General features: G+C 40.1%; 2 protein-coding genes across 2 annotated transcripts in view; both read right to left on the minus strand.

The window, feature by feature from the left end:
- Window positions 1-10105, minus strand: part of LOC118883357 (FACT complex subunit SPT16-like) — a 65315-nt gene extending 55210 nt beyond the window's left edge. Inside the window, 1 exon segment of the mRNA XM_036830080.1 lies at window positions 9962-10105. Within this exon segment, the coding sequence (XP_036685975.1) occupies window positions 9962-10105 (144 nt within the window).
- An 8524-nt stretch (window positions 10106-18629) lies between these two features.
- FABP5 (fatty acid binding protein 5) lies at window positions 18630-23303 on the minus strand. The gene is made up of 4 exons (XM_036830946.1): window positions 23138-23303; window positions 20619-20791; window positions 20134-20235; window positions 18630-19176 (listed from the first exon to the last, which is right to left on the minus strand). The coding sequence occupies exons 1-4, from the start codon at window positions 23214-23216 to the stop codon at window positions 19123-19125; spliced, it is 408 nt and encodes a 135-aa protein (XP_036686841.1). The 5' UTR covers window positions 23217-23303; the 3' UTR covers window positions 18630-19122.
- Window positions 23304-23920: the final 617 nt, after the last annotated feature.

Genomic DNA, 23920 nt, shown 5'->3' on the forward strand with positions numbered 1-23920 from the left:
TTAAAATTTGTTTCCTGTCATTGTGCCAACAACTAACAGGCTACTACTGTTTTTAACATTAAATCTCCACAGAGGAAGCTTACTGAGCTAAGATTTTTTTTTTTATAAATTTATTTTATTTTATTTATTTTTTTATTTTTGGCTGCTTTGGGTCTTCGTTGCTGCACACGGGCTCTCTCCAGTTGCGGCGAGCGGGGGCCACTCTGTTGCGGTGCGCGGGCTTCTCACCGTGGTGTGGTGGCCTCTCCTGTTACGGAGCATGGGCTCTAGGCGCGTGGGCTTCAGTAGTTGTGGCATGCAGGCTCAGTAGTTGTGGCGCACGGGCCTATCTGCTCCACGGCATGTGGGATCCTCCCAGACCAGGGATCGAACCGTGTCCCCTGCATTGGCAGGTGGACTCTCAACCACTGCACCACCAAGGAAGTCCCCTGAGCTGAGATTTTTGTTATAATATTGAACACAGTCTAAGGAATACTTTGGTTTATTTTTTTTTTCAAAATTCCAAGGCAGATACATGAATCTATCCTAAGAACAGTAAGAACTACACAGAAGACCTAGGATGACTAGGAGTCAGAAGACTCCTAGTGTGTCCAATGTGTAGTTCTGCTACCATCTTTGGACAATGAGCAAACTACTGCAGGTATCATTTCCCCAACACAAAATGAAAAGGTTAGAATTGATCAACCTAGCTTTAAAAAGCCATGACTTGAAAATAATTTTCTAATGTGTCAACCCTTTCCGCTGAACCTCAAATAAGTAGAATGAGAGTGGGTTCCAGTGTCTCATGAGTATCACTATTGCAAAGTAATGCAAAGATTTCCAAAGGCTATTTCAATGTGCTCTTGTGAAGCCCATTCCTAAAAGGAGGTGCCTACTGATTTCATACAATGATTCTAAAGGAACCTCTGGAGGTCAAGTAAGGAAGGGGGTCTGGAAGGAACAAGTTCTGCAGAGTTCAAAGCTACACAGTTTTGCCCCTTTGACAAACCATTTATACACCACAAGATTTCCATTTCATTTTTCCTTGATTTTGTGACTTTTCCTGAACTTTCTAATCTGAATTTGAATCACATGTAAATTGGAGCTAATACATGAGCCCAAGTCATATAAGATTGCATATGGAAAGTCATACGTTCAGGGGCTCATTTTAAGAGAAAGTTTATTTTTACATCTTTGAGACATTTGTGTGAATACTTATGACACCTAGTGGTCAAAAACTGGGAAATGAGATATTTAAGGAAGAGGAAGTGGGAATGGCCTGAAAGAGGAAAATCTATAGATAAAGGAAGAACTGCTTTTTAGCAAAACACTTGTCCATAAAGGTGTCTGATTCTGGAATCGTTTATATAAGAAGAATCAACTTAAAGAAAACAGAAAATACAAAGGGTCACATGATCCTTAAAAATAAAAAGAGTCTAAAGAATCTGGAACTATGCCATCTTCAGAGAATGAAGAAGAATTTCATCCATTTGTATTCTTCCCATCTAGCAGTTTGAAAAACAATCATTCAAGAACTTCTGTGATGCATGGATGCACACTGGTCTTTAGGACAGTGCACTGACAGGTCAGCGTCTTTTCATTTTGTATCAGAACATCTTTTTATTTCCCATGTGTTGATGCAGTCTTTAAAAAATGTTTCCAATAAAAGAAAACTCTAAATTATTCATGATATCTACTTTGCAAAATCTTCAAAGAGAAGAGATGTAAAATATGGAATTCCTTTTCAATAAAAACAGTAGCTTACCTTCTCTCTTAAAAAAGTGAGAATCAGAAAGATAATGATAATCAGAAGAGAAGAGATGCACAGAGTTTGAATGAATTTGAAAAAATAATTCACTGGGGTGGGGAGCAGGCAGGAATGAGCACAATGGGTTACAGAGAAAGCCTCGTTAATAATATTCTTAGAAATTGTTACAAGTGATCACTCCTCCTGGTTCCTCTCTCAACTTTTTGGCATTTCCAAATGAGATCCACCCTAGGAACTTTATCACAGAAGGCCTATCAGCTCTACTATCCACTTTCCTTCATATATTGAATATATTACATACTTTAAAACAAACCATAACCAATTGCTTAGACTTCTCCTATCTGAAGTATATTCCAAAATATTAGTTGCTCTTATAAAATTTATTTTACAGGCTGTAGGGATAGTGTTGAATGATGTCATGTAAGTCCCCTCCTTTTGAAAGCAAAGCCCTAAACATTCTGGTATATATGCCTTGCCTAAGAAGGATGATCCCATTAATATATCAATCTAGTTATTAATTTCCATATTTAATTTAGTTTGAAATTTCTCAAGAATTATTTGTTAATTTGGATTACCTATACTACTGCTTCCCTTCATTATTGTAAATAGCCAAGAACTGGGAGGCTCTGGAGTTCTTTCCAGACACTGAGAATTGTCTGAGAATTGAATTGGCTCAGTAGATAAATATTTCCTATAATTTTGAAGCCAAAAGAGTTTAAATTGGAGTTAGCTGCTTAGTATAGAGAAGGAAAGAAAGGAAGAAATAGAGAGAGAGGAAAGAAGGAAGGAACGAACGAACGAAGGAAGAAAATGAGTTCTTAGAATCCAAATGCCTAGTAAACACGTTTTCAGAAACTGAGGGAAACCAAAATACTCTTTATGCATTGAACTTTCTCTTGAGATCTTTCTTAGAGCCCTGTCTGGAAGTCAAGTGAATGGGACCTTGCAGAGGCTCTACCATTAAGCCTCTGTGTATCCTTGGACAAGTCACACAAACATTCTGTATCGTCCTCTCTTCATCTTACAATATGGAGATATTTTGCTAGATGATATCTAACTAAGGTCCCCTCCGCTTCAGAATTTGATTTTTTAAATAGTTTATTGTATTTACTTATTCTTATCTTATTTTCTCTGCTAATTAGGCCCCTCAAGTTTCCAGTGCAATACCCTTTGAGATTTGAACCAAGGGAAGAAGAGGAAAACAGGGCTAATATCTGTTTTTACACTGCTATGAGAAACGAGAAAATAGAAAAATATACTGGAAGGTTATCTTGGGAAAGAAAGAATTACTGTTTTAAAGCAAAATAAATAAATCATGAACATAATTTAGGCAGTGACATATAATGTTATTTTTGTGTGTTAAGTTCAATAATTACGACATTTTAAAATACTACTGGTTTGAAAGTTAGGAATTGGTAATTTGTGTTTCGAAGGTAGGAAGGGAGTAGGCTTAAAAAACTTAAGGGTTCAAAAAGCTAGAAATTGTTTTTAACAATTCTGCATATTTCCAGAGAGATTCAAATATGTGGAACTCTCCTAAGAGAGAGTTCTCTCTCTCTTAGGAGAACTTGAATTCTCCTAAGTTTCCTTCCAGCCCTGAAAATCTGAGAGTCTATGTTTATTTCTCCTGGATTTTTCTACCAAATGGCCTTTCCAAGTCCCTCTGAGCTTAGAGTTATTTAATTTCATGACTCCTATTTTCTGAAGGAAACCAGAATGTCATCCCAAAGTATGCCTCTTTGACATAAAAATTATTTTGAGCTGAAGGCAATTAAGAAGCAGTAAATGCAGATAAAGTTACCCTCTTTTCTGCCTAAACACAGGAAATAAATTCTCCTTTCACTGGAGACAGACTCTTAGCCCAGAGAAGGCACCAGAAGAATCTGCAAAACAAACTTGTTAAACTAACCCTTATCTTCCAAGTTACTTCTTCACCATTTACCCACCCTTAGCCCAAACCCCTTTTTGTTTTTGTTTGGTTTTTTTTAACCAGAGAATTGTACACTTTATTTTTTATTTATTTGTTTAAATTTTTATTTATTTATTTATTTAATTTATTTATTTTGGCTGCGTTGGGTCTTTGTTGCTGCGCCGGCTTTCTCTAGTTGCGGCGAGCAGGGTCTACTCTTCATTGTGATGCGTGGCTTTCTCATTGCAGTGGCTTCTCGTTGCAGAGCACAGGCTCTAGGCGTGCGGGCTTCAGTAGTTGCGGTGCCTGTGCTCACTAGTTGCGGTGTGGACTCTGGGACGCGTGGGCTTCAGTAGTTGTGGCTTGCAGGCTCAAGAGTTGTGGCTCGCGGGCTCTAGAGCGCAGGCGCTGTAGTCGTGGCGCACGGGCTTAGTTGCTTCGCGTTATGTGGATCTTCCCGGACCAGGGATCGAACCTGTGTCCCCCGCATTGGCAGGCGGATTCTTAACCACTGTGCCAGCAGGGAAATCCCCCAAACCCCTTTTTCTTGTCAATTCTTTGCAAATTTATTGTTTCTTTGTCTAAAAGATACAAATGCTTCCTGCTCCAATCACTTCTTCCAGCCTTCATTCTCCTGTGCAAGCTCCATGCACATGTAAAAATTCAATACACGTTGTATGCTTTTCTCCTGTTCATCTGTCTTTGTCAGTTTAATTTTCAGACCCAGCCAAGGACCCTAAGAAGGACGAGAAAAACTTTTTCCTCCCCTACGATACCAGCCCACGAGAACAGGAGAGTCCATCAGTGGACTGATGAAGACAGGAAAGTGAGAAGATTTAGGAATAAAGATCATTTTCACTGTTTTTACCATCTTTTACCTGGTGAGGAAATGATGAAGTGTAGGTAGCCTAGAAAGAGTAAGAAATAAGAAACAGGAGTGTAGGCACACTAGTACTACCAGGCAATGCCTGGAAAAATATCAGTGTTTTATTTGTTTGTTTTCAGAAGAAACTATTTTTTGCACTCTAGCCCCTCCCCAAAGGAATGAGTTTGTTCAAGAAACTCATTCACATGGTGTCAAGTACTATTTGTAAGTGGGTGATGTGGCTTGTATATTTATAGTAGCACTTCTAAGGAAGTGCTGAAGAAAATCCTGTGGCTGAGCAGTGTTAGATTGTTTCAGTTCCTGTGATATTTATTTAACATAAACTAAAGCGTGAGAGCGCACTTACCATGCACACAACTCAGAGAATACCTGCTACCCTGTCCCAGTGGACATTGGTTGTAAGATAAAAAGCCAAAGCTATAGGGCCCACTCGGCCAGTGTTCCTTTTCCAAATAATAAATTTACCATAGAACTAGAATTTTTAAATCTACCAGAAGAGTTTTGAAAGGCAGCAAAAAGATTAATGGTGGAAAGGGGAAAAGCCAGGATACAGAGGAATTAAAGAACCTGTATTTTCCCTTTTAAACTAAATTCTTACTACATTAGCCTGCTTTTGTTGAGGCTTATTTCAGGGTCTAGTTCAATACGCTTGGCCAGCAGAGAATTACGGAGTTTAAAGAAATCTACACCATGTATATTACTTATGTTTTATACTGTAGTATATGAATTCTGTTCAAAATGATTCTGTGTTTGTTTAGATAGCATCTTTGTTTCCATGTCAGTCTATTATTCTATAAATCTACTGAGGGCAGGGGACATTTCTAACCCCACAGTTGCCTCAAAAAATATCACTCTCTAACAAGAATTTCATGCATGCCACCCCGTCATTCCATTTTCCCCATCATTTTAGCAGCCAGCAAGAACTTCCCTATTTGATGATACACTAGACTATGTGCCCTAGTCAATCTCCTGTAACCCCCAAACCCAACATATATCTCACCTCTGAGCAAATTGGGCTCTGTGTCTTCCTCCCCTGTAATGAATCTTCCCTTCTGTTGCATATTAACATAACAAACTTCCAGGAGCCTACCTCTCATCTGTTCTTCTTTCTCTAAGGCTGCCTTTCTAGAAAGGAATGCTACTGACTTATAGGCCCTTCTGCTTACCCCAGAAACAGTCTTTTTAAAACACACTCTTGTCTTTGTGCATTTGAGCAGTAGACACTCCACTGTCAAGTAATTCCTTTTAGAAAATGCACTGACTCCCAGGTGACATTAAGTACAATGCCATGAATTCTCACTCCTATGGCAAATGATAACCATATTTGTATTGGTAAATGGTTATTAGTTTTCTTGGGGAGTTATTATAAAGGATTACATGCAAAATGTATTCATATCCACTCAAATAATTCCAGCATACTTATTGGAGGGCAGAATAATTTTAAATGTCAGAGAACATAGATAGCATCCATTGAACTTCCTCTACCTTATTATCAAGTAACCTACATCTCTCCTCAATTCTATTAGGAGCATTTATCATTTCAATCTGTTGATCTGCATTTTGGTACTTAGACTCTGGAGTCTCTTTAAATTAAATAAAGTAAGATAGCCCAGACTTTGGTTATCTATAAAAGCAAAAGACTGAAAACAATCCACGTGACTATTAATAGAGCCTTTTTAAAGTAACTGTGTAATTATTAAAAAGAACAAGGTAACTCCAGATGGGCTGATAAGACCTTTCTCCAAGATAGGCTGTTAAACTAATAAAGAAAAGTACAGAGGTGCATATATAATTGTGCCTGCATTTACAGAGAATATTGCTAGAAAGATAAATAAGAAACAGGCTACCATGATAGCCTCTAAATGGGAGACCTGAGTGGCTGGGCACAGGGGTGTAGGGAGACTTATTGTTTACTCTATTGAAACAGAGTTCCCCTAAAACCAAGTTCCCCTGCCGAGTTTATGATTACTCTCTCTATCCAAACCTTTATTCCCTTTCTTGTCCCTTCTGACCTCAATCCTGTGCTAATTGAACACTAATCAACCAGTCAGATGACTAAAATTGCTGTTGTTGACAACATGTTACTGTACTAAAATTGCTATTATAGAAATCATTATTAACATACAAACTCAGGTTGTTTCTCCAGAGCAAGATGAGCTAACAGACCCCTAGCCATGGACCACCTGGCCAGAGAATTGTAAACCAGAGACGTCCTGACTTCCAAACCTCCGATTAAGAAATGTCACAAAACGATGATTAACCCCAGCTTCTTTGTTCTTCCCCTTTAAAACACTCCCAACTCAAAGACCAAGTTGGAGTGGATCTGAGGCTTGTCTCCCACTCCCTTGCTTGGTGCCCTGCCATGAACACTTACTTTGCTACAAACCCACTGTCAAAGTTTGGCTCTCTGCCCAAAAGCCCTTGCTTGGTTACAGTATTACCTTTTGAATTTTGTAATATGTGCATTGAATTTATTTACAGATTTTAAATGATTTATTAATTAAAAAACTCATAGGTACCGGAATTAGACTTTGGCTAGTGTTCTGATACAGTTGCCAAATAAAATATAGGACACCCAGTTAAATTTGAAATTCAGATAAACAGTGTTTAAAATTAAAGACAAGTTATGTCCCAAATATTGCATGGGACATACTCATACTAAAAAAATTGCTGTTTATTCAACATTCAAATCTAACTGGGTATCTTGTATTTTTATCTGCTCAGTATGGCAACCCTAGGTCCTGATCCCACCATTTATTTTGTTTGTGACCCTGGTGAGTTAGGTCAGATTCCTCGAAGCAGAAGAAAGGAGAGGATGAGACCTCAGCACATCCTGGTTCCGCGGGGGTAGTCAGAGGTCAAGTTCAGCTTCAGAGCAAGGGCTTTTGTTCCCCACACCTGCACCGGCATCCCTGTGGGGAAAGGAGGGCATCTCCAGCCCTCCTCACTTGCAAGTAAAATGTCTCCAGTAGTCCAAAGAGGACACTCTGCCCGTGAAGAGCCACAGCTGTGGCTGCTGGAAGTACACCAAAGCTGGGGGAGCGAGAAGGAACTATAGAAGCAGATCCAAAGGAAAAAGAAGAAGTAGGTGACTGGAAGTGATGATGAGCAGGGCCACTCCTATTCCTGCCTCTGTTTCTGGGACCTCTATACTCCTCCTATTGGGTAGCCAGTGGTATGTATTGGCTGTTACTCTGTGGTACACAACACACCCTGAAGGACCACACCTCATCTTTGCTTTGCCTTCAAAGGACTGTTCCATGCTCTGTCAGGCTAGCATTTTCCAAGTGAGGTGCTTCATGGTAGGACGAGTGGATCCCATGTCATGTACACTTTGTCACACCTTATTTACTATGAAGTGGGTCCCTTAATCCAAGGCAATGTTGTTTCAGCAGATCAGACAGTCGGTGGGCCCTGAGATAGTGGTGTTAGCTGATACACTACAGCGAGAACAGAAACCCTATATCTGGAATGTGTGTGTGTCTGTCAGATCGGGATGGACTGAGCCACAGATCCTGCTGAGGAAGAGCTAGGAGCTCCTTGCTGCATACACTTACTGAAGCATTGCAGAGAGTTCTGACGACCTATTACTGCCTATCAAAGTGCCCCAAATCATGGTTCAAGCAACAATCACTAACAACAGTCATTACCTCTCATGGTTTCCATGGGTCAGGAATTCCCCAGGGCTCAGCAAGGCTGTTCCGAGTTCTCCAGAAGCAGAAGCAGACCCTGAGGCAAGACTTTTTGAGCAAGCAACTTGCTAAAGGAAGTCGGGAGAGATCTGGAAGGCGAGGGAGGAGGGGAAGCAGGAGCAGGAAGAGGAGGAAACCAAGGCAGGGTGTGACCTCGTCAGTTCTGCAGAAGGCTGGCTCCACCTGATCCACTGGCCACCTCTGGAGTGTCCGTTACATCTCGGAGTTGTCCTAACCTGATGCAAGGGGCCTGAGCATTCTCATTCCACACCTGTCAGTCATTGGTCATTTACCACCCTGGACAGCAGGGGGTAAACCCCCCTGCATGCCTGGCTCTACTGATGCAGATCCAGTGTCCCCTTCAGATTGCTTTTTTTTTTTTTAGAAGGATATTTGTTTTACTTTTTTTTTTTGAAGGAATTCCTTTTTTTTTTTTTTATTTTATTTTTAGCTGTGTTGGGTCTTCGTTTCTGTGCAAAGGCTTTCTCTAGTTGCGGCAAGCAGGGACCACTCTTCATCGCGGTGTGCAGGCCTCTCACTATCGCGGCCTCTCTTGTTGCGGAGCACAGGCTCCAGACGTGCAGGCTCAGTAGTTGTGGCTCACGGGCCCAGTTGCTCCGCGGCATGTGGGATCTTCCCAGACCAGGGCTCGAACCTGTGTCCCCTGCATTGGCAGGCAGATTCTCAACCACTGCGCCACCAGGGAAGCCCCAGATTGCTTTTAAAACTTTTTCTTGATTTGTAAAAAGGAAATAATATTCATATCTATCTTATGTTTTAGGGCTAAATGAAATTATGCCTACAAATTTCTTACTTTAGTATCTGGTACTATGCAAGAACAGAATTGAAACTCATTATTTGGAGCAGGAATTATCCAAAAGATACAATTGCTCCCTTAATTATCAAAAGCAAATGTGAGTATCGGGAAATTCTGAATGGATTGGAAGAGTATCACATTAAAGGATTTTTAGGGATGCCCGTTGTAGATTCTAGCCACTCACTACCCTCTTACAAGAACTTATTCTAGATTCTCTAAGTTAGCCTACACACCAAGATGCTTTGTGCTGGCTTATGGGGTTTGTTGTTGTTTCTCTTAAGCTGTTGTTAGTAATATTTTACTATATTGGTATAAAATTAACATTCAAACTTATATAGCTATATTTAATAAAGTAGGCTTTCTTTTTTAAAATACATAAATATTGTCATGTTGAATACATTTCTAGACATTCAAAACACTACCTGATATATAGAAAATCCTTCAAAAAAGAATGTGTTGAATAAATGAATTACTGAATGTTAGTCATAATAATTGGGGAAAGTGGGGGAAATTACAGGTCTATAATCTCTAATCCACAAATCCAAATCCAAAAGGCTCTGAAAAATGATTTTTTTGATAATTTAGTTGGTGGCAAAACCTAACTGGACCTGAACTCATTTGGCAGCAAAGCCTGAAGCAAACTGACAGAAGGCCATGTCAAAAAAATATATAGTCTTTATTTATCCCAATTTGTGTTAATATTTACATGTTCCACTGCAGATATATTAATGTGTTTGATTACAGGGTACTATCCCCAGGTGTCTATGGGAGACATATAATACATGGGTAAATATATGGATATCATATACACACTATATTAACTTTCTAAAATGCAAATCAAATTCTGAATTCAGAGATATATGTCCCAAGGGACTGGGATATGAGTGTCTACATTTTGCTATGACTTTACCTCGTGCCACTTGCACTTGCTATTCCTTCTGCTAGAAATACTCTTCCCATTCCTTTCCTGCCTGGATCCTTTTCTTCCTTCAGGTTTTGACTTAAATTTCTCCTCCCCAGAAATGCGTTGTTGGTTCATGCTGTTATTCCCCATCAAGCACCCTGTTTAGTCCTTCACAGCAATTTTGTCAATCTATAATTATTACCTTAGTGTTTTGTTTATTGTCTATCTCTCCCTCCAGACTCTAAACTTCATGAAGTCAGGGACTTTTCACCTTTATTCAATTTTGTATGTCCAGCTCTTAGCACAATGCCTGGCACATTGTAGGGGCTCAACGTACATTTGTTGAATTGAATGAATCAATCAATCAAACAATTAGTCCATTCAGACATGCTAACATTGGGATGGGACTCAAAGACCTCATCTGCTAATTAAGCAAAGCTAATACAATAAAGAAGAACTGACTTGTATATGAATTTGTTCTTGGTATAAAGAAAGTATTTCTCTTAGGTCCACAAAGAATGACTGCAGGTATACAAATCTATGTATAGTGAAATAAGAGACATGATAGAGAAGATGTGATTCTGTACTTGGCAAATACTCTGATGACACTTTAATAAAATTATCTCCTGGACATAACTGCCTTCATTAACATTGTGTTGCCTCATTCTAATCTGGTGCCTTATTTCTTATTTTAATATGTGTATTTGTGCCCCTGATATGTGGACTTGAAACAACACCATTTTCTCATCAACTGCCCAAACAGAATTGACAGATTTAAATTTTCTGGGATACTAGAATTGCCACCTATTTCCAGAGTAAAGAATTTAAGTTCTCATCAGAACCTTCTACTGACATGTTAATCACGTCAACGTGAAATCAGAAGGTTTTGAGATTATCTCATCTGTGTCATGATGATTTCTCCAAGGTTTCTGGGTGTGGTATACACCTTGTAGGAGGATGCATCGTATAGGTCAAGCTCCAGAACTGGCCATTTTCCAAAAGTCTGCTTGTTCCAGAAAGAGTGGCATTTTTTTTTCTTCCTGTGCTTCTGCCCTGTGCAGCTAAGAGAGGAAGCTGAGTTTAGTGGTTAGTGCAATAGCCTGAGTCAGCAACCTTCATTTCTATATTTGGTTATGTGATTTGCTGAAAACCTTTGTCAAACCAACTCTGTCTAAATTATGAAAGAAGTCTTTATTCTCTTATATGTAACTTTTCTGAACTTCTGTGTAAACACTATTTTCATTGCTATGTTCTGAAACCCTGAAACATATTCCTGGGATTCTTTTCTCATGTATTTCTTTTAGTAATGGTCTGGTTGGAGAATCAATAAACCAACAAAATAACCAAGCAAGAAACAAACTAAACTGAATACTAGGGTCTCGGTGGCATGCCCCATAATTTTCACACAACCTAGAGCCATCCACTCAGATGAGAATGAGAATGGAGGCCCTTGGAATTGTGCCCAAGTGAACATCATGGCCTTGTGTAAAGCCCAGCAAATGAGAAAGAGCAAAACTACCCATCATAAATAACTTTAACTTTTCAATAAGGATGACTTTAGAACCAACATTTCCCTCACTCTAGACCTTTAATTGTATAAAGGAAAAGATGTGCTCCTTGCTAAAACAGTTAAATTGCATCTTGGGGGCAAAATATTTTGTAGGGTAGAAGTTTCCTTAATCACGTGCTACAGCACTCTACCACTTTGTGAGGTTAACTTTGTTTGCAGCCTGGCAACTACTTGGCCTATGTTTTAAGGAAGGCTGAGTAAATGCTGTGGGGACCTATCTAAAGGGTAAATACTACTGTAAATGTTTTTTAATGATTTTATTACATTAATGTATATGAATGTTCATTGAACCATTGTTAATAACTGAAACTTTCAAAGACTTAAACATTTATCAATAGAAAATTGATAAAATAAATAATTGAGTTGAAGTAAAGTTAAATACTGTGAGGTTTAAAAAATGTGAATCTATATTTGTTTGAGTTTTTAAAAAAAACAAGTAAGCCAGCAGAATACTGTGTTTTATGTTCCCATGTATAAAATGTTTGGGGTCTATATGAACATAAATTTATAAAGAATTATTTCAATGCCTCATAACCAAATACTAATACTGATTATCTATGGAAGTGAGACTTCCAGGACTATTTATTTTCTTATTTGTACTTTTCTGCAGTATTTTCTAATATACTATTTATTTATCATTAAAAATACAGAGCAATTTGCATTAGGTTTTTGCATTTTTCTTATTACAGATATATAAGCAAGTAAATAAGAAATTAAACATCACCCCAATCCCAAGAGATAACCACTGTTAACATTTTTCTATATTTTCCTACATGTATGCACATAATGTTACACAAATGGGATGTGTACATAATTTAAAAATTTTTTATTTTATATTAGACTATAGTTGATTAACCATGTTGTGTTAGTTTCAGGTGTACAGCAAAGTGATTCAGTTATACATATACATATATCTATTCTTTTTCAAACTCTTTCCCATTTAGGTTATTACAGAATATTGAGCAGAGTTCCCTGTGCTATACAGTAAGTCTGTGTTGGTTGTCTATTTTTAAAATAGTAGTATGTATATGTCAATCCCAAACTCCCATACATAATATTTTATAGTCAGGATTTTTTTTCACCTTAGAGCATATTATGAGGCTTCTTCCAAGCTCTTGTTGTTAGCCTTTTTACTTTTTTAAATGCCTGTTAGTGTTTTACTGTATGGACACATCATGATTATTTAACCAGTCCTCCATTTCTAGAAAGTTATGTGCCTTCCAATTTTCTGCTAATATAAATAGCACTTCGATAAACATCCTTGTAACAAAACTTTCAACCATTAGGAACTCTTTTTCTAAGACAAAGGAAGATGAAATCAGCCCATCTACCATCAGACAAAGGTCAATTGTTCTCTTTGTTGCCAAAAGTACAGCTCAGTCTCTCAGCCACTTCTGGATCCACAAATAAATACTTCAGAGCAAAACCAGCCCTATTAGCTGAACTTGTATCTCTGGATTCCCGGATCTACGCCAAGTAATTTCTCAGTATTTTATTAGCTCTTTGTCACCTTAAGGAAATTTAAATATATATATATATATATATATATATATATTTTGTCCAGTATTTTCTGTTGTTTTTAGTAAGAAGAATTTCCAAATATCAAGTTTTCCATTACCGAGAGTGAAACTAGGGTATTTTTTAAAGTGCTCTGGCCTTTCCTACTTGAGACCCTCCATCGTTTCCCTTGACCCTCCGACAAACCCAAATCCCTAACTAGAAGTACCAGGTCCCACAGGCTCTGTTTCCTACTCAGATATCAGACTGCATCTTGTCCCTCATTGCTTCTCTGTCCATCAGCTTCTGTCATTCTGCCCCTTGTCTGCTCCACAAAGGGTTTTTGCAGTTGACTTCCTCTGCCTGGAACACTATGCCACCAGACATTACTTGCCTACATTCTGCTCCTGATTCAGGTTTGGATTCAAACAATACCTCCCCTGAGAAGCCTTCCTGGCCATCCCATATAAAGTGTCTTCAACCCTACTCACTCTTTCTCATACTACTTGGTTTCATTTTTTCTTGCTGCATTTATCACTCTATGCCACTTGTTTTAACTGTGTGTATTCTATCTTTTCTCACCAGAATGTCAGTTCCATGAAAAGGACCCTGGCCCTGCTCTATCTCATTCCTCATATCATGTGTCACAAGCAGTTTTAAAAAGTGCTCTGTAAAAAGTATTATTATTTCCTTTTCATACATTTTCAAAGCATGCAGTGTGGGAGGAGGAGCCTGGGAGGAGATGGACTTGTTCCGAAGTAAATGTCCACGTATAATCTGGTGACAAGAGCCTGACAGACCAGATGTCATAAGACAAGTTATTTTCCAGTTGCTGTGGGACCAGTGATGTGTCATCCCACCCTGCCTTTCACAATATTTCAAAACATGTGTCACTCAGCTTTTTAAACCACTTCACCATCTTCATCAGTTCTTCCTACTAACCCACATCACACGTGACCCACCAAACAGCAGTGAATTCTAAGAGGGCAACAGGAAAAAAGAAGAACAGTGAGTACATGGAACCCAGGGAAAATCTATAATTATTCTCATAAACTTAAAGTGAATTTTACTTTGCTAATAGGTTCATCTGTACCATTTTAATAGAGACACAGACGTAGAGAACAAACGTATAAACACCAAGGGTGGAGAGGGGAGGTGGAATGAAGTGGGAGATTGGGATTGACATATATACACTACTATGCCTAAAATAGATAACTAATGAGAACCTGTTGTATAGCACAGGGAACTCTACTCAGTGCTCTGTGGTGACCTAAATGGGAAGGAAGTCCAAAAAAGAAGGAACATATGTATACATATAGCTGATTCACTTCTCTGTAAAGCAGAAACTAACACAACATTGTAAAGCAACTATACCCCAATTTTAAAAAAATAGAAAAAAAGTGAATTTTAAATACAACATTAATAATCATTAATTAATAAGCAGCAAGAATTGAGTAAGAGCCTCAACTGAGCTAGCAAAACTAAAATCTAGGTGCTAAACACATGGTTCTCAATCATTTTATGGTCCTAGCATAATTTCAAATACCAGAATTTTGAGAGAACAGTTGACGAGATTAAGACTCAAGAAACCGCTAAATTAGCAATAAATGCAACATAATTATACTAGCATAGAGCAAAGCCACATATTGCCTAGAAAGACCTCACAGGTGTGATGCGCCAATAACCCTGCATCCTTAGGCACTCATTCTGCTTGAAGAGAACAGTCAATGCCCTCGCAGCGCTCAGGGACATAATCCGAAAGTTAAGTCATCTCTTGCCCGTACATTTTTCTTTGGTGAGAATTTGACTTATGTTAAACCATTTGACTTGTGGTAAATTGTATCTAATCTGGACCACTTACACAAACAACTCAGGTCAAGTTCTGTTTGACAGACATTGCCTGTTGGCAGAATACTCAGCTATAGTAAAATAAATTTTAAATGTTGATCACAATCGGGCAGCCCAGTTCCTGGTGAGGCAGAGTGTCACAGCATGCCAGTTCAGAAACTAGACTGAGTTCCTTACTTCCTATTTCAAACATTCATATTCTACAGTCATCAAGTACACTACCTCTGGGGTAAGTAAATGACCTAATTAAGTTGAATGATTTGTACAAAGGTAAGAAATATGGTTTAAAAAAATAACATAAATTGAAGCAAAATCATAAAGGGTCTTAAATAATATTAAAATATGTTAAGTAGCCACAGAAGAGCCATTAATTTACTAATGAATTTATTCATTTAACAGATATTTATTGAGCATCTTCTATGTGCTAGGTTGTTTCCTAGGTGATAGAGAACACAGTAAAAACAAAGTCCCTTCTTCATGGAGCTTACTTTCCAGGGAGAGAGACAGATAATAACCACAAAAAAAAATTTTTTTTAAACCAAAAAACCAAGTAAACATATAGTTAGTCAGGATTGGTGATAAGGGCAAGGGCAGCATAGGGGAATACAGAGTATGCGGGAGGGGTGGTAGCAAATATACACTCTGGGGATGACTCACTGCTAGGGTGACATTTGAGAAGAGACTTAAAGGAAGTGAGAAAGCAGAGAAAGGCTGGGCAGCAGATTTCAGAAGGTAGATTGTTCCAGGCCGTGGTAACAATAGGTGCAAAGGCCCTGAGGCAGGAGCACAGCTGTGTCAACAATGGCCTACTGGAAGGGAATGTTTGGTAAGAGAGTGAAAGGAGAAAAAACGAGGAGGAGCGGAGATGTTGGGAAGTTGAGAGAGACAGGCAAGATCATGTAAGACCTCTGCAAATACTTTGGCTTCGACTCTGAATGAAATGAGAAGCCAGTGGAGGATTCTCACCGGAGGAGTGACATATTTAAACATGTATTTTAAAATGATAGCTCTGGAAGAATAAAAATGCAAACAGGGAGATCAGGGGAGAGAGAACGGTGGAGTCTGAATCACGGTAGTATCTGTGGAAGAGGTGAGAAGTACTTGAATTCTAGATACTTTCTGAAAGTAAAGCTGAAATCATTTGCTAGTGGATTAGCTATAGCATGGGAAAGAAAGAAAGGAATTAAAGATGACTCGAAAGCATTTAGCTAGAGAACTAGAAAAATAACATTCCCATGGATTGAGATGAACAATACCACAAGAGGAGTAGGTTTGGAATCAAAATAAGAAACTTGATTTTGGAAAACATGAGGTTAGCATCCTGTGCTGTCCAAATCAGCAGTTACTGACCATATGTGGGTATTTAAATTTACATTTTAATTAATGAAAATTAAATAAAATTTAAAATTCAATTCGTCGGTTGCACTCGCAGTATTTAAAGTGCTCCATACCCACCTAGATGGGGCTAGTGCCGATGTGTTGAATAGTGCAGATGATACACTGCATTTCCATCACTGCAGAAAGTTCTGTTGGGCAGTACTGGAGAGACATTAAGCCTTTACTATGTGCTGGGCCCTCTGCAAAGTGCTTTACCTACTTTATCTCATTTAACATTTAAAACAACTCTATGAGTCAGGCAATGTTGTATCTTTTACAAAGGGTATAACTACAGTTCAGAGGGGTTAAGTAACCCCGCCCTAAGTCACACAATTCTTAAAAGGGTAGAGAGCCAGAATTGGATTCCAGGATTGTCTGCTTCCAAAGCCCAAACACTAAATCATCACACTAAATTTTAGAGATTAAACCAGTTTGAAATTAAACGTGACATCTATAGGGAAATGTCCAATAGGTTATCGGCAATAAAGTGTTGAAGCATAGAGAAGAAAACAGGAGATCTGATAGATCTGGGTGAAACTCAGGGAGTGAAACTCCCAACACATGCAGTGTGTTGTAGAACTAAACAGAACACATTCCAACATACTACCAGTTAAGAGAAAACAAAAATATTCAATGAAGGCACTAGTTTATACCTTTTGATAAGGGGTGAAATGATGTTAAAGGATTGTTTAGCAGAAAGAAGGGCTTGATTGACACTAGATAATATGAAGTTGAGCTACATTTGTTCTTGTTCTACCCAGTGGTTCTCAACTAGGTATGCTACCATACCCTTAGAAGACATCTGGAAATGTATAGGGTGTTTGGGGTAGACTGATGGGTGCCATGGGCATTTTGTGGCAATGATCTTAGGACACCGACTTGCCACAGCTCAGCACAATGAAGAAAAGTTCTCTCACCCAAAATGTCCACATCTCCCCCCATAGAAGAAACATGGGCCTACCCTTCCTCTAGTAATACTCCACTGTCCATAAACTGAAGCAATACAGACATTAGAACATGGTGCTGGTTGCACAGGTTTTAGTCAGATGAATCTGTGCTCCAATCTGTTCTGACTCGTACTAGCTGTATGGCTTGGTATCATTACCTAGACCCTGAGACTTAGTTTTCTCATCTAAATAAGGCAGAAAACAATTGTTAATACATATCATTTAGGGTGGTTCTGAGAATTATAAAACTCTTAAAAGTACTTGGCCCAGTGTTTGGTTCAGGGAGTCATATAAATGTACACTATTATTAGAAGTGGAAAAAGGGGATGAAAGAGGAACTCTAGTATGGAGACGAAAATAAACAAGATGGAAATTCAAATAGAAAAGGAAGTCTAGAACAGCACTGTCCAACTAAAAATATGGACCAAAAAAAAAAAAAGGCCAGCACATGTAATTTTTTTTAGCATGTGTAGTTTTTAAATATTCCCTAGCCACATTAAAAAAGACAAGAAACAGGTAAAATTAATTTGATTAATATACAATATTTAGGTAACCAACTGTATCCAAAAATATTATTTCAACATGTAATCAATATAAAAAAAATCAGAGGTGTTTTCCATTTTTTTTTTTTTTGATATAAAGTTCTTTAAATCTTATGTGTATTTTACTTACCCAGTGCTCATCAGCCACCTGGGGCTACAGCTATATATTGGACAACACAGAGCTAGGGTATCAGTGAGTCCAACTCTTTCATTGACTGCTAGCTTTCAGTAATTAAAGATTCTTGCCAGCTAATATTTCAGTGCATAGAGAGTAGTTTCAGAAAAGTCTCAGTTATTACATTTAGGGACTTTAAACTCAGGATCTTTATACCACTGAGAAGAGGCAGTGCTGTAGAATGAATGATTGACCAGTCATGAGTGGACTCCACGAGTTGTAGGTTCCCACTCCAACTCTCCTGCTTCCTATGTCCTTGAACAAGTTAGGTAGTCAAAAACCTGTTTTCTTATTTGCAGCACAGAGATAATGTTACTAGTTCCCCTAAGTATTGTTCTGAGGATTATGTACATAGTTTTAGCCCAGTGCCTATAGGAATTTCTCCAGATGTGAATTGCAGATATTTGTTATTTGGCTTGAGAAATAGGACAGGAGTCACTAGAATTCTAGTTATTCTTTATATATACATACAAGTATTTCATTCAGAGCTCAATTACTCTTACGGCTTTTGTTAATGAGCACACTATTTGCTTTCAAAGCTGAGTGTTTCTTGTCACAGTGAGTGCAATGATTTGTCCTTGTGTTCAGACATACCTTAACCTCTGGAAGACTGCCTGGCACATGGTAGGTCCTCAGAAAGTTTATTAAATGAATTTCTGGCTCAGAATTCCTGAGTAATAGTTATAAGCACACTATTAAAAGTATGATTATTAGTCAATGATGGTGATTTAACCTTTATTTTAATATTTAAATTATAAAGTTTATTTATGTAGCTATTTTTCAATGAGAACAGTCTCTGCCACAAATTTAAGATTCTTGAGTTGATACAAAGTTCAAATAGCATAGGGCAAGATTAATGATTGGTAGTTGATTTGCCACAGAAGTAGCTCTACATATAAATTACTAAAATATAATCTCAATATGGTAACCTCTAGGCTACCCCAGAATTTATTCCATCCATAAATGTTAAAACTCATCACTAAATTCCTATAAAGCTTAAAAAAACATGCAAAACTGGTATAGCACAAACAGATTTATTTACTAACCAAAGAGATGATCCTAATTAAACCAACACTGAAATAGTTAAAGTAAAATGTTTGTGATAAAGATAATTGAACATAGTAATGAAAAACAAAACAGTATGGAGATTTGCTCATTGAACTGAGCTTTTTCATCCTCGCAGCTTCCTATCCAAAATGATGATGAAATTTTTACTCTACTTTTTCATAGACCCGAGTACAGGTGACATTGTTCATGACACATACCTAGGAGAAAGAGTGATATTAGAAGAGTCAGGTTAGTCTTACATCACAGAGCAATGGTAATAGTTAAATGCTAGGACCACAATCCTACAAAACGTTGTCATCTACTTCATAGACGAAGAAAATGCACTTTAGGATTCCTGGGTTTGAAAAGCTAGAACCTGTTATTTTGCTTATGACGTGCATATGCTTAACTGAAAACTAAATATTGATTTGCAATATCTAAACTATTCATTCAGTCTCAGCAAATACTATTCCTCATACTGAAGAAGCAGAAAAACGTATGCCCAAGATTATGATTATATAGACATTTTTTTACAAATTGAAGGTTTGTGGCAACCCTGCATTGAGCAAGTGTATTGGCGCCATTTTTCCAACATCATTTGCTCACTTCCTGTCTCTGTGTCACACGTTACTAATTCTCACAATATTTCAAACTTTTTCATTATTATTATATTGGTTTTGGTGATCAGTGATTAGTGATCTTTGGTATTACTATTGTAATTTGGGGGCAGTTATTAGCAATAAAGTATTTTTTTAATTGAGGTATGTATATTGTTTTTTCAGACATAAGGCTATTGCACACTTAACATAATAGTATAAACATAACTTATATGCACTGGGAAACCAAAAAATTCACATGACTCACTTTATTGTGATACTCAGTTTATTGCGGTGGTCTGGAATCGAACCTGCTATATCTCTGAAGTGTGCCTGTACTGTAAATGTAGCAGCAGAGCATGAACTAAACCCAGCTCGTGCTACATCCTCTAGTACATCATCTCACTTCTCTATCTCTACAAAGGGCTTTCTCAGTTATTAGTGTTTTGTATTTACCTTGTTGCTTTGCAGTTTTTTTCTTTCCAAACTTAGTTCTCCTGCTCATGATCAGTGATACAGAACACCTATGTGAACTATGAATTCAAACAAGAAGCGCAATAAGATATGTCAGACACTTACCACCATTAATTTTCCATCTTCCAGTTTTCTTGTTATTGTGCTTTCCTTTCCATCCCATTCCTGATGTTGAACCAATGCGCCATCTGTAAAGTTGCAGACAGTCTGCCAAAATAAAGTATACTTTTTAATTTTCCAAAGCACAGTAAAAGAGAGTTTCTGTGACTCATAACCTCCTTAACCAACATGTTTTTCATCTTTTCCCTTCCGAGTCTACTTCATTAGCCCATACTGATTTCATTCGTAATACAGTTTATGCTTTTCAATCTAGATGCACATAAGAGATACGCACTCTTTCTCGTGTCCCTTAAACTATTTTTACAAAATAGACTACGTTGTGAAGCTGGTACTTTCACTAATTTGTCACAACTCAATTCATAAAACAACTTGTAACTTTTTCATTAAGTTCTTGCCTGGAATCAGTAAGACTGTTATTAATAGAATCTATCATTCTAGAAGCTTCTGTGATATTATAAGTTAGGACTGACCTGAGTTTTTCTGCCATCAGCTGTAGTCTCTTCAAACTTCTCTCCCAGGATGCAGGAAAACTGTGTTGTTTTCAAAGCGCTCTCACTTTTTATGGTGAGGTTTTTACCATCAGAAGTGATGATACAGTCCGGTTTGGCCATTGCACCCATTTTTCGCAGAGCTATCCCCACTCCTGTAGAATGTTATATCATGTTAAACAACAGGAGGACCAGAGTTATAGTTTACATAATAAAAGCAGCAATTCAATTGTAATCACTATGCTGTGCATATTTTCACTTATTCACTTATCAATAACAACCGTGAACACATATCCAGTGCTCACCATGTGCTCATACTTGACATATATTATTCATGGCAGCCTTACGACAACCTTGTGGAAGGGGGATACACTGTCTCCATTTTACAGATGAGAAGATGGGGCACTGATGTAACTTAAGCTCATTCAGCTAGGGAGGGAGGGGGCTGGGAACCAACAATGCAGGCAGGCCGGGGGCCTCCAAATAGCTCCACCACCATGCTCTGCTGGCTTTCAGAAAGTTAGGGAAGATATCTGAACTTCTACAATGTCCTCAATTCTGCCAACCATTGTATTCTATGACTCCAGCACACAGTCTGGCACATAAAAGGCCCCTGATAAATATTTGATTAGCAGACTATACAAAATCAACATTGATCCTGAGATACTCAAATTACACAAAGTTTTAAAAGTTAACTGCACAATCATAATGCTAGCAAACAGGAAAAATCTTACCCTCAAATAGAGTAAATATTTCAGAGCTGTGTAACTCAATTACTGTATTGATATATTTAATTTATAATCTGTGTATTTCCCCTTAATGTTAACATTTAGTAGGAAACTTAGCTCTAGGCGAAATCTCAGTTTCACAAATGAGGAGATTCAACCTAAACAGAGTAACTGACTTGATGATGAACACTCAGCCAGGCTTGAAATGTCCCCGTGAAGCCTTCTCTTTTGCCAGCTCAAGGCTAGTGCCTTGTTTTGTTAGAGTCATTATTTATTCTCACTTTGGACAAATAAAGGGCTCTGCTCTTCCTGCACCTTGATTATTCTCTAATGAATTGAGCCTTGACAACCTTCATGACTCCAGAACTCTGGAAACCAGCCATCTGATAAACACATTTGCTTTCAATGGGCAGAGAAACAGCCTTCTCCGGCCCTCACACATGTGAACAAACACAAATGTGTTTCTTCGATTTGAGCATGTTAGGTGGCTTTACTCACAGGATCATAAAGACACTCAAGATTCACCACAGAACCAGCCTTAACCAGACACTGTCTTGCATAAAGGTTAGTGAAGGTGTGTTTCTCAAGTACCTCAGGGCCTAGGTCTTTGCAGTGACTTCTGCACCAGAAAGCAGGCATGTTAACATTTGTGGGAGGGCGGCTTCTAAAGCATCCCCACAGCCCCAGCAGTTGTCTCAGATAGGAAATTTGCCATGCTTCACCATCCCACTTCCTAGGGGCCTGTGACAAAGGTTCATCTTTGTTTGCCAGTCTACCCAATGTCTCAACCAGCATGCAATCGTTGTCACCGGCTCAGGAAAAAGACAGGAGAAAATTCAGCACTATTTTGAGTGACACCTTGAATCTTCCTACAGAGACTCATCCTTCCTTGGAAGGCTTCTAATAAGTCAAGTGCCTTCTGCAAAGCCACGGCCATCTTGGATGTGGGAGGAAAGCAGCCGCAGGAGGGACCGGCAGTTTCTGACCGCGGTTTCCCAGCAAAGCCTCTCTGCCCTCCACCCTCTAGACGCAGAGGCCAGGGCCGCGCCGCACTGCCTCCCCATCCCCGGCTCGTCCCACAGGCCACCCGCCAACAGGGCAGCGCCGCCAGTGCCACGCCTCTGAGCGCCGCTCTGGGGCGTGGAGGCGAGGATGCCCCGATGCTCCCGGGGGAGCCGTGCCAACCCAAAGGGCCCGGCGCACCCAGAGAGGGCGGGTGGGGGACCTGCGGGGAGGGGAGATGCAGCCGAGAGCGGAATGGAAGCTGAAGCAGTAGCCCGGTTCAGACCCTCTAAAGGGTTTCTGCTAGAAACCGCGTCCCGGGAAGAGGGAGGGGACCCCGCGCGCCATCTAGGAACAAAGATGCGACACGGTGGGCAAGGCGAGTGGGTGCGGCCACGACGGAGCGAGTGCGAGTGGAAGGACGGGGGCAGGATTAGGGAGGACGAGTGGTGGAGGAAGAAAAATAGGGAAAGTTAAGAGGGCTGCCTGAAGGGGTCGAAAGAAGTGAAGTTTGGGGTGGGAGGGGGGTGAGCGCGCCAAAGGCAGGGAGCAAGTGCGGTGGCGCCCAGGGGAAAGCAGCAGAGAGCGGGGCAGACCGAGAGGCCCACGCTCTCCCCACCCCTCGCCCGTGATGGAGGTGGAAGAGGATAACGGGGTCGGGGATAGGCAGCCAAGCATGCCCAGCCTCTGAGCCCAGCACGCCGAAGGGGACCTAGGGACAGACAGACACGCACGTGCCACGTTGCAGCGCCGCATGGTGGCGAACCTCACCTACTTCCTTCATGTATTCGTCAAAGCCTTTGCTCTCTACTAAGCACCATCTTCCTACCAGCTGCTGAATGGTGGCCATGGTGGGCGCGGGCGGGCGAGCGGGCAGAGTAAGCGAAGGAGGGTCGGACGCCGGGAACCTGGCGTGCGGACGCCAGCCCACCGCGGCTGCTTTATAAAGGCGGAGCGCGCGCGGGGCGGTGCCCGGCGGCCAATGAGAGGAGCGCCTCTCCCGCCCGCCCCCACCCCCACCCCCACCCCCGCCTCCGGGCCTCGCTCCTGGGGTCCAAGCGTGCAAACCCGCTCCACCTGTCCCGGCCGCGAGGACTCCTCCGGCGCCTCCTGCAAGCAGGGACTCGCCCGGCGCTCCCCACGCCACCCCGGACGCCAGCCCCTGCACTTTCCCGCGCCTCCTTACGCCCAGGAAGCCAGCGGGGCTACCGGCGGACCCGGCCCGCCTCTCCCGGGCCCACTGATCCGACGTCAAGCTGCCGCCCTTCTTCCGTTCAAAACACCCCCAAAGAATCGATTAGCCTTCGCTCCTCTCCAATGGCAGGAATTGATTGATCGGTAGTTTGATTGATCGATTGATAAACTTCTTTGCCTCACTAGTCACTGCTCGCAGACAGGGGGCAAACCCGCATCCCACACCCTCCTGAGACAACCCGTTCTCCCCACCCTCAGGCCACTCCCGGACCAAATGGGGCCTCAGGATGGGTGTATACCTGAGTTGAGTTAGACCATTTTATCAGAAAGTGCTGGGTGGATGGAGATGTCCCAGGAAGT

This window comes from Balaenoptera musculus, chromosome 17 (assembly GCF_009873245.2).
Source record: "Balaenoptera musculus isolate JJ_BM4_2016_0621 chromosome 17, mBalMus1.pri.v3, whole genome shotgun sequence".
Taxonomy (NCBI): domain Eukaryota; kingdom Metazoa; phylum Chordata; class Mammalia; order Artiodactyla; family Balaenopteridae; genus Balaenoptera; species Balaenoptera musculus.

What these genes read in the sequence shown, in the direction of transcription:
- FABP5 (XM_036830946.1), bottom strand. Translation starts at nt 23,216, where the DNA reads ATGGCCACCATTCAGCAGCTGGTAGGAAGATGGTGCTTAGTAGAGAGC. An exon ending in CGAATACATGAAGGAAGTAG is followed by an intron (nt 20,792 to 23,137) that starts GTGAGGTTCGCC and finishes AACATTCTACAG; the next exon opens with GAGTGGGGATAGCTCTGCGA. An exon ending in CTGATGGCAGAAAAACTCAG is followed by an intron (nt 20,236 to 20,618) that starts GTCAGTCCTAAC and finishes TTATTTTGGCAG; the next exon opens with ACTGTCTGCAACTTTACAGA.